Source organism: Dasypus novemcinctus, chromosome 3 (assembly GCF_030445035.2).
Source record: "Dasypus novemcinctus isolate mDasNov1 chromosome 3, mDasNov1.1.hap2, whole genome shotgun sequence".
Lineage (NCBI taxonomy): Eukaryota > Metazoa > Chordata > Mammalia > Cingulata > Dasypodidae > Dasypus > Dasypus novemcinctus.
Genome location: NC_080675.1, coordinates 139,349,257 through 139,360,063, shown reverse-complemented (window position 1 = coordinate 139,360,063; position 10,807 = coordinate 139,349,257). Strand labels below are relative to the sequence as shown.

At 52.0% G+C, this 10,807-nt stretch overlaps 1 protein-coding gene across 8 annotated transcripts in view; it reads right to left on the bottom strand.

Annotated features, from left to right (window-relative positions):
* Positions 1-951: 951 nt before the first annotated feature.
* The window catches only part of ANKDD1A (ankyrin repeat and death domain containing 1A), a 59,002-nt gene continuing 49,146 nt past the window's right edge, over positions 952-10,807 (bottom strand). For 3 of the 8 annotated variants that reach the window (XM_071214242.1, XM_023587944.3, XM_023587941.3), the window contains exons 10-14: positions 9,532-9,630; positions 8,366-8,464; positions 7,425-7,520; positions 5,287-5,488; positions 4,279-4,658 (exon numbers count right to left, since the gene is read on the bottom strand). In XM_071214242.1, coding sequence (XP_071070343.1) covers positions 4,363-4,658; positions 5,287-5,488; positions 7,425-7,520; positions 8,366-8,464; positions 9,532-9,630 — 792 coding nt within the window. In that variant the 3' untranslated portion in view covers positions 4,279-4,362. Of the gene's footprint in view, positions 3,526-4,278; positions 4,659-5,286; positions 5,489-7,424; positions 7,521-8,365; positions 8,465-9,531; positions 9,631-10,807 lie in introns of those variants that run through there. The other 5 variants (XM_058294343.2, XM_071214241.1, XM_058294341.2 and 2 more) reach the window with 3 other exon arrangements.

Here is a 10,807-nt window from a genome sequence, read left to right as displayed (position 1 = left end):
AATCCACTCCCGCCTCCCCAGTGCCCTAACCTGCCCCTTCTCTTCCATGCCCTGTCATCTCAGTTCCTGGCATCACTCAGATTCCCCAGCCAGCAACAGCCCTCCCAGACCACCAGCCCCTTCCTTCAACCCCCATGCCTCAGGCTGGAAGCAGATGCTGAGATGAAACTTTGGGTGCAATGAGGTTTATTAAGAACCAACACCTGTGAAAGGAAGCCGGACTGGGCAGAGAAAGATGCTGAACCAGGATGTAGATTAAGAACCGGCCACCAGGCAGGGATCCCTGAGTGAGTGTTGCCCAATGGAACAGTCTCACGGGGGCTGCAGGGGCCAGGCCTCATAGCCTACCTTGCCCAGCCCCAGATGCCAGCTGCCCCAGGAAGGCACGACGCCGGGTGGGGCGGCTCTGCAGCTGAGGCAGATGGGAAGGGGCCGAGGTCTGGAGTTGCCTGCTGACTGCAGCCCCGCAGCCGGGCAGTAAGGCCTTCCTCCAAGGGGCGTCTGGGCAGTGCGTTTCCACGTGTGCCACACCCCACATCCCCTGCCTCTCCGAGATCTGTCACCTCTCTTCCAAGCTGTGACCCCTCCTCCGCTGTCAACCCTGCCTTGGCACCTCCTGCCCAGACTGTGCGGGTGGCTCCCCGCAGCTCCGCCGGCCGCCCCTCCCCACCGCCACCCACCGTGGTGCCCTCACCAGCTCTGATCTGAACTGACCTGTGAAGACCGCAGTTTTGGAAATTAGACTATAGTTTCAGAAATTTTGAAATAGGGCTTTTTCCGGTTACTGAAGAAGCACGCACAGAAGAAGTGATGGGAGTGGCCTCAGATAACAGGGATTTGAGGGGTTGGTTTTGACATGTGATATAACTATATCTCCCCCTTCCAGAAATCATTTTGGGATCCACAGAAGAGTGTGCGAGTGAGCCCTCGTATCATAAATAAACAAACGTATTTTAAATGTATTCAAATAGATACTATTTATTTTGAAAAGGGAGGAGTAACAGTAAACAAAATACACATTGGAAAAAGAAATTTTAATATACACTTTAAAAACCAGGAGAGTCACAATTAGAAAAGTAAAGTACACTCTGAAAGGAAAAACAGATGTGCATTACCAAAGAAGGGGAGTCCATTCGGAATGCTCAGAATCTCCCTCTCACAATGAGGCCTGAACCTCTCTAAGGTGGGCTGGGGGCTGCGCCAGGCCCGGCCCTGACTCCCCCTCCTCCCGCGCTTCCCGCAGTCCAGCCACGCCTCCGCTCGCCCAGCATGCCCTCTCCCCACTTCTTGTCTGTCAAACTCTCAGACCCTTCCTCCCCTGAAGAGGAATAAGGGCTGCGCTCTTGGCACACTCCGCCGTTGCAGCACTACCCGCGTTCTGTTAGTTACTGGTGTCTGAGTCCCTCTCCCCGACCAGGCCGTACACAGGAACTGGGGGTTGTCTCTGAACCCCGGCGCCCAGCCGTCGTTACCCTCAATAAATACTTATCGGTGGTGGTTGGTGGTGGAGAGTTGAGCTGTAGTGCTTCGAACCATTTCCTAACAGCTGCTCTCACGGGAAGTCTTGCCATAGATTTCCCAAACAAGAGAAGCCAGTGTTGAATGTGAGAGATTTCAACATTTCAATTTTTTAAAGAATTTTTTTAATGTAAAAAATACATATACAAAATTCAATTTGCAAAATTCATTCAGATAAATGATCTAAGTCCCATGGGATACAAAATACCTTTCCCAGACAAAACAGTTGGAAGAGGAGGGGTTTCGACTCAACACACAGAGGTGGGGGACCCAGGCCCTGGGCTGTCCTGGGGATCCGAACCCCGCTGGGAACGGTGAGGCCCCTGGCAAAACACACACCTGCTCAGGTTATCGGGTTACTGCCTGTACAGTGGATTGATTTCAAAGCCTTTTTTGTAAATTTACTTTTAATTGTTGTTTAATTAATGAACTTAGTCTTTAGAAAAATTTCAGGTTTATAGAAAAAATTGAGCAGATGGTACAGAGTTCCTATATACCTCCTGAAACAGCCTTCCCCCATAAGTTTCCCCTATTAATATCTTGCATTAGTGTGGTAATTTGTTACACTAATGAACCAATATTGATATACTATTATTAACTAAAGCAAATAGTTTCCATTAGGGTTTACTTTCATGTTGTACAATTCTTTGGGTTTTGACAAAGGCATAATGTTGTTTTTTTTAAAAGCAGGTATTTTTTTTTTCTCTCCACTTCCCGTTCCCTCCCCCCCCCCCCCCCCCCAGTTGTCTGTTCTCTGTGTCCATTTGCTGTGTGTTCTTCTTTGTCCACTTCTGTTGTTGTCAGCAGCACAGGAATCTGTGTCTCTGTTTGTTGCATCATCTTGCTGTTTCAGCTCTCCGTGTGTGGGGCAACATTCCTGGGCAGGCTGCGCTTTCCTTCGCGCTGGGCAGCTCTCCTTACGGGGCACACTCCTTGCGCGTGGGGCTCCCCTACGCGGGGGACACCCCTGCGTGGCACGGCACTCCTTGCGCGCATCAGCACTGCACATGGCCAGCTCCACACGGGTCAAGGAGGCCCGGGGCTTGAACCGTGGACCTCCCATGTGGTAGACGGACGCCCTAACCACTGGGCCAAGTCCGCTTCCCTAGGCATAATGGTTTATATCCGCCATTACAGTACCATGCAGAACAGCTGCACTGCTCTAAAATCCCCCTCTACTCCACCTATACACATCCCTCCCTTCCCATCCCTGAACCCATGGCTGTCACTCATCTTTTCTCTGACTCTATAGTTTTGCTTTTTCCAGAATGTATCAATGTTCATTTCCTGGTTCTGAAAATTACACTGTGGTTGAGCAAGATTTGTGGTTGAGTAATCTTTGGGGAAGCTGAGTGCTGAAGGGTGTTTGGAAATTGTTTGTTGTTTCTGCAACTTTTTGTAAGTTTGAAATTACTCAAAATTGAAAGTTTAAAAACTTTAAAAAATTATAAGACAAGAGGGGAAAAAAAAGAGAGTGCATGCCTCCTGGAACTGTCCAAGTATACAAAAAAGTCTGTGATAGAAACAGCTGTGGGGTGAACCCGGCATTCTTTTAGGAGCCAGTGAACAGTTCATGGGCAGTCCTTTCACCAGGATGGGGCCCGCCTGATTAGCAGGTTCTCCTCTCTGAGCTCCAGCTCCTCTCTGTAAAAATGCCCCGTGCACCTCAGGGGACTGCTGCGAGGCCCTGCGGTGTCCATGGAGGTGGACAGGAGCTTCAAGCCGCAAAGAACCAGACCCATGGGAAGGGATTACCTGGGAACCTGAAACAGGACCCTGGACCCAATCTTGTGAAAAAGATTACAAACATTTACCTGCTGGCCGCTGCATGGCTGTATGTTTCAATAGAAGTAGCTGGAGGTTGTTAGTGATATTTTAAAGCCCTTAGACGATGGTCATCGCCTGGTCGGGGGGTGGCCCCACCTCTGAGGTCCCGACCTCCCAGTTACATGGCCGTGCAGCTCCTGGGGGCACGTGGGTCTGCACTGGCCTGCTTCCTGAAGCTTTCTGCAAAAGACAAGAGCCCTCTTGCCTCATGTTGCCTAAGCGTGGCCTCACAGGGCTGTGCTTTTTTAGTTTGTTTTTTAGGAGGTACTGGGGAATGAGCCCAGGACCTCGTGCATGGGAAGCAGGCGCTCGACCACTCGAGCTACCTCCGCTCCCCAGGGCTGGTTTTATATTTTAATGGTCTGCCAGAGTTTGTGTTAAAAAGAGGATGCAACAATATTAAACAGCACTTCAGAGAAAGACAAAGAACCATCCCAAATCCCTCCACCCTGAAATGACTCTGCGTCCCACACGTCTGCTCTGGTCCTCGTGCCTGTGGCATCGGAGGAGTCGCCGCCACGCTGGGGGCTTCCTCTTCCTGCTCAAGAATATGCTAGAAATGCTTTTCCCTGCTGCCTCCTAGCTCGTGCAGCCTTCATCACTGTCCGCGACCGCCTGGCACCCCCTGCCCCCGGTTTTCGTGTCAGCACCACCACCTTGAAGGCTCCTCATCGAGGGCTGGTTCTGATCTCACGAGGACTCAGTCCTGGAACCTTCCGCCCGCCTCCCTGCCAGCTCCACAGGACGCCCTGAGGCACGAGTCCGGCTTTTCTCATTAACAGACTCACGTGGGTTGTGCTAGCCTTGGGAATCTCATTTGATTTGACCAGTCCTGACTAGTCACGTTAAACCAGTTCCGGCCCACAGGGCTCAATGCCTGGGTGCTTGTGGAAGGGAAGTCTGACGGCTGTTACAGCCTTATTTGAAACTGGGAAGGAGAAAAAAAAATCAAAGTCTAAAGGGCTGGAGAGGAAGGGGTTAGGGCATCGCTACGAAGGCCACAGGCATGGACTGGGCCTACCCCCTCATTCCAAAGTGGGGAAACCAAGGCCAGCCAGCACCGGGATTCCACCGCCTTCCAGAAGGAGGCAGGATGGGGCCCAGCACTGTGGAAAGTCGGAGCCGGCCTCCCTGCATTCTGACCTGAGAAGCCATGGCCTGGCTGCACCCCACCCACTTACCAGCCAGGTCCCTCCTGCCCACGGCCTCGAGGCCGGCAAACAGCAGCCTGCTGGGGTTCTCGTTGGCCACGGCCGCGCCGTGCAGCCAGATGAGCAGCATGCGGTGGCCGTGCTCCCGGTAGCTCCTGGTGCCTGAGGATGATGTGGGGAGAAGGCAGAGGAGCAAGCTGTCCCCTCGCCTCAGCCAGGCGAGCCGCGCGTGTCCCGCCCCACGGCCTCCTGACCGCCCCAGGGGAATGACCGCCCCAGGGGAATGACCGCCCCAGGGGAATGACCGCCCCAGGGGAAGGCCCTTCTCCTGGACCCTTCTCCTCACACCAGCTGAGCCCAGCGCGGAGCCAGGAGGGTGAAGAGTTGGATCGTTGTTTTCTCCTACGTCAACAATTACAGCGTCTGAAATTAACGGATTCTTTCTCTTCCTTTCTAGTATTTCTATTTCTGCTTCACGCCTGGGAACGAGGGCCAACGTTTTCAAGTAAACGTCGCATAGTGACAGTAGCTGGCCCTCTCGTTTTTACCTGAAATGCCTTCAGGTCAGTGTGTGGTGTGTGAATGGCGGGGTTAGTTTGGGCTCCTTGGTGAAGAGTGTGTAGAAGGTCACAGGTCAGCGGGAAGGGAGAGGCCGAGGGCCTGGAGGAGTGAAGGAGCCTGGGGTGCGCTCGCAGCGGGCTGCCCGGCCTCTCGCCACGGGAGTGGAGAAAGCTGCACCCACACCTCCACCCAGCGGGGTGCTCTGCGGTGGGGAGGGGCAGGGTGGTACCTGTCCACTGCTGTTCAATGGCCTGCACATGGGCCTCGGTGAACTCCCAGGAATACGCCAGCTGCTTCCACTCGTGGGGCCGCAGGTACCGGGAGGCCAGTCGCCACAGCACGGAGCGCAGCTGCTGCGTTTCCTGCCGGTGGTCCTGCTTCAAGGTCAAGCTCTTCCCAGGGTCCCTGGGGCCCCTGCGTGAGAGGCGGTCCTGTGGGGCAGAGCCCAGAAGTGCGGGAGCCGTTCTTAGGAATGCCCTCCCAGCCCTCCCTCGTGGCCCTGGGCCAGGGCCACGCAGAGTAAGATCCCCGAGGCTACTTCCACCTCCACTGGGGAGCCTGGACCACAGCCATCGTGGGTGTGGGGACCCTTGTCCTTGCACCAGGACGCTAGTCCACTGCTCTGGTTTCTGACCCCGGCCTTGCCTTGACCTCTGGAGCCCCAGCTGCTCACACCGATCCTCCACCCAGCATACCTTTTCTCACCATCGACCCCTCGACCCCACGCCTTTCAACAGACCCCCCCACCTGCCCCGTCTTCTTCCGGCAAGCCTTCCCGGTTCCCCTGGTCAGAGGCCCCTCTTTTCTGGCAGCAGAATGACCTCATAAGGCAGGCAGGCCAAGAGCCAGGCACTACCCTTGCTGAATCCCAGCAAGCAGGGAAGCCACCTGGCTGCGCTTACAGAATTCTGCCTACCCACAGCAGGTGACAAAATTAGAGGTAATAAGAGAACCACGTAATGGCATCAACTAAGCCCAGGAAAGCCTTAATCCCACAAAAGGACATGACTGTGGAGGTTCTGCTACAAGGCTCAGGATGAGAAAATCACCCAGGTGACTGCAGCTCCAATCCTGCATCCTGGCCCACAGTCTCTGGCCAACCTGGCAAGCTGGGCTCGTGCCTGGAGCAGGAAAGCTGTTCCCATGGAGCAGTGTTCTCATCTGCGTCTGTACATTGGCATCATCCAGGGAGCCTTAAGAACTACCGATGCCCCAGAGATTCTGACTGAATTAGACTGGCAAGGAGGGTGGGGATTGGTGATTCAAATATGCAGCCACTGACGCTGCTCAAAATTGAGAAGAGACGAGTCAGGAATCAAACCCTTGGTATTAAGAGCTCGGGATTACATTTAGGAGGAATCGGCCACGTAAAGGGGTTGTGGTGTTGAGAATCTAGCATGTCAACGAAAGAGACTGTGAAATTTCTTACTGAAATTTGTTATCAAGCAATTGATTTTGGAATTAAGTTTTATTTGTGAAGTATAAGAGAAGTTTACTAAGTTTGTAATCAATACTGGAATGTTAAAGATAGTTGAGATTCACCTTTTTAGAAGTTTAATTCATTGGATTTACTAGAATAAGAATTTAGAAAGCATTTGAAATGCTTAAAAATAAACTCTATGTTAAATATATTCATTTAGTTTAAAATGTTTCAGGTAGTTCAGTTACCTAAGTCCAAACGTGGGACCAAATGTTAATCAGAGGCTTCCTTGAAAGTGATTGTTAAAATTTCCCGGCTGTATAAACAGGATATTTATAAAATGAATTTAAACGTTAAAGGAAACTAAGTTTTTAAGTTTGTGTCTTAATAAATTTAATATATTTTAAAAAGCAAGAAAATGCAAAAAGCATTTTCTGTGTATAAAAACAACCCTCAAGGACACCAAAAAAAACCCGCATGCCCATTTGCTGACAACTGCATCAGCAATGCGGGCTCTTGCACGCGGGGCTCTCCATTCCAATCCCATGTAGACATCACTAATCGCTCCCAGCACAGTGTCCTTCAGGGCTCTGAGAGTTGCCTGAACGTGGACAGCTGCAGTTCCTGTCACCTGGAGCAGGCAGTGAGATGGAACCATCTCGTTTCCCCTGTGCATGTCTTCATTCCCTCGTCAAGGAGGAGCTGCAGCAGCAGCGGCTTCACTACTTGCTGGGATTCAACAAGAGCAGCGCCTGGTTCTGGGCCTGCCCGGCCCGGACCTCAGTTCAACTCTGGTGGTAGCTAAGGCAGGGATGACCACCCATGCGGAAACTGAGGGGCCCCAGGGCTGGTCAGGGCCTGGGTGCTCAGCCAGCTCCTCCTGGAGCAGAGACTGCTCTTTCCAGCCCCTGCCCGGCCAGAAGAGGCCAGGCGTGGGGCCTCCGGACCTTCTCCCATCTGTAGAAGCGATCGGCTTTTATGATCATGTCCACCACGCTGATGTGGTTGCTGCGGGCGGCTACTGCCAGGGCAGTTTTTCCTTGCTGCAAATAAGCAAAAAAAGGTTGCAGGTCACCAGGCATTTCTATAGGAGGGGTGGCTTCCAGCACTGACTTCGGACCCTCTTTCCAGCAGCTACACTGGAGACCAGAAAGTCCCAGGTGAACGAGATGATTTTTCCAACAACCATCCCTTGTGTTCCTTTACCACTTAGGAAGCTTAGAACCTCAGCCCACGCTAACTCTTCAACATCGCCTGTCAGGCAAGTGTTACCATCCCCATTTTGGAGGTGAAGAAACCAGAGCTGAGAGGCGGGGCCTTGGGCTCCCCGTGCCCCTTTTGCAGCCTCGCCTCGGGCCCCCAGGCCTGAGCCAAGCCAGCCGGCCTTGGCCGCCTCAGGGGCCTGTAGTGAGAAGGGACGCTTGTTTCTGCTCTCAAACCCAGCTCAGCTCCCGCCAGGGAGCCCTTTCCCAGGTGCGGCGCAGGGACTGCCCGGCTCTGCCGCGCACCATCCCCGGCTGGCCCTCCCTCACTAGCCTCACACCGAGTGCTCACTTCCTCTGGCACCTCCGCCTACCTGCGGAGGTAGCCACCCCACCCGTATGAAGCACCAGGGAGCTTCCTCTAGCCCTGCCCCACAGGGGCGACTGAGGCGCTCACAATCATGAAACGGAAAATAACCAGGCCCAGCCAGGAGATGGGCAGGCCAAGTGCTGAGGGCTCGCAGAGGAGAGAGCAGAGGTGCGGAGGGAAGGCAGGCTTCCTGGAGGAGGCTGCCTTTGAGCTGGTCTATAAAGGATGAGAGGGAAGGAGGCATTTGTACTACAGACTTCGGCAAAGAAGGCGCCACGGGAGCGTAGAAGGGGGATTGGGGGGTGAGACCAGGCACCTTATCTCTCAGGTTTAAGTTAACCCCGGCGACGAGGAGCATCTCCGCTATGTCCTGCCGGGCGTGCTCGGCGGCCAGGTGGAGCGGCGTCTGCTGCCTCTGGGGAAGAAGCCGGGGGACAGGTAAGGTGGCCCACAGCTCAGAGTCAGGCCAGGGCCTGGTGGGTGCACTGCCAACCCGGCCTAACAGAGGTTCTAAGAAGTCAGGTGGTGTGTGGGGTGTGTGTTAATCATAAACCTTTCTCACCAGAGAAAATGGAAAAAAACAAAAGCAGAAAGAAGAAAAAAGACTAACCTACCACCCTAAGTCATTCCCTGCAGTCATCCTACTGTATTTCTTCTATTTTTTTCTCTAATGCTGAACACTTTTAGTTTCTTGGTTTTACATGTTTGAGATATCCTGTATATCACCTTTTGCATTTTATTTTTCTTCCTAATACTTTCCATGTGATATAAACTCTGATAAACACCATTTTTAATATCTCCAGAATATCCTTTCTATGCAGATACTGTAATCTACCTAACCACTTCTTTATTGATAAATATTTGGGTAATTTTCAAATTGAGATCAGATAAACAATACTGCAAGGGACATCTCTGTGCTGGAAGCTTTAATATATTTAACATATTACTTGAGGCTCAATTCCCAGAAGTGCAAATACTGACCATGTTTCAAGTATGGGATATATTCTGCCAAAATGCTCTCCACTCCCAGTAGGTGTCGTGGCCTTGCCACGTCTGAGAATTACGTGACCTGGTGGAGAGTGGATTGCGGGGATGAGGATTTCACAGGGCTCCTGATGGACCACAACGTCAGGACTCGGAAGTCACTTGTTAGATAAGACTGCCCCAGTCACCCCTGCCCTTGGGATTTTCCCTAAGGAAAAAACTGAGTTTAGGAAGATGGTTACTGCAATGATTTATATCTATATTATGGCAAACACTTGGAAACAACTAAAAGATTCAAAGTAAGGAATGGTTACTTAAATGATGCTGCCTTTAACAAATGTTCAAACAGGTTTTTTTTTAATCTAAAAAAATCTAAGTTCTAAAAAACAATCAAATTTCCCAAGTCTGTGTCAAGCCAGGAGACAGTGGCAGCCCCAACAGGCTGGGAGGGTGCCCGGAAGCTCCGGGGGGCCCAGGAGGGTTTCTGCAGCCACTTACATTGTCGGTGGCATCCAGGTCACTGTGGGCATCGATGAGGAGCCGAACCAGGGTGGGGAAGTTGAGCTTCACAGCGAGGTGCAAGGGAGAGGCTCCCTGCTGTGGGGGGGAACAGAGATCAAACACTGGGTCCCCTCCCCATGGTCCGGCCGTGGGCCGGTGCTGGGTGGTGGGAGCAGGCAGGGGTCTGGTGCTTCTGTGTTTGCCCTTCTCACTTATTAGTCGACATGAGTGGCCTGAGGCATTTACAGCCCAAAGCCTGAAACCTTGGAACCCAAAGCTGACCTCAAGGGGTCTAAAGACCCAAGACCTTGCTACACCAGGGACTTGTATGATCTTGGGCAAGTCAATTCCCTTCACTGGTACTCTTCGTCTGGCAAGTGATGTTTGAGAAGGTCCCTTCTAGCAATAACCCCTTATGATTCCCTGATACCTCATTTAATCCACACAGCAACCTAGGAAGTCTACAGGGATGGTATTCTTATTAGTGTTCTCCTCTTACAAATGGTAACACTGAGGATCAAAAAACTTAAGTGACTTGCCCAAGTACACATGATTAATAGGACCGTGCCCTTTCGGGCTTTCTAGGTGCCTTATAACTAATTGTGTATGAAATGAGTGAATGAAAGAGCCAGCCAGGAGCAGATTAGAGATCTCACTCCAAGTCCAGAGCTCTTTCATGGTCCCTCTCAAAGCTGTAGGATGCCACCTTACTGGTCCCCTAGGGGTCCCCTGTCTATAGATGACAAAGTGGAGATACTGCCACAGCACCCACCCCACCCCTAGGCAATATGGTGACACACACACCGTGGAAGAGTAACAGCCAATAAAGTCAACGGCATAGCGCTATATTTATTATGAAAAGCATGCTCACATATTGAGTGTAAAAAGTTTACAGAAAAATTGTTATAATCACACACACACACTCACACACACACACACCAAGAATGCTCTCCATTGCCATCACCAGTTTAGGTCAGAGAAAAAGACGTGTTCAGGGTTCCATCCCCCCACAGAAACTTTCAAGAACCAAAAGCTGGCAGAAACATCTTTCTCAAAGCTCCAGAAAACAGTTAAAGGATTGCAGTAACGGGGCAAGTGCCAAATCAAGAAAAAGGCTCCTTACGAGCAGCAGGCTTTTTCACGTGGCAGGACCTGCGGCATCCTGGCTGCCTCTCCCCCCCGCCCTCACTGGCTCGGCCTGGCGCCAACCTGTGCTCCCAGTGTGGACCCCTGGCCTCGTTTCTGGAGGGAGTAGAGGAACCCTGGTGCTTGT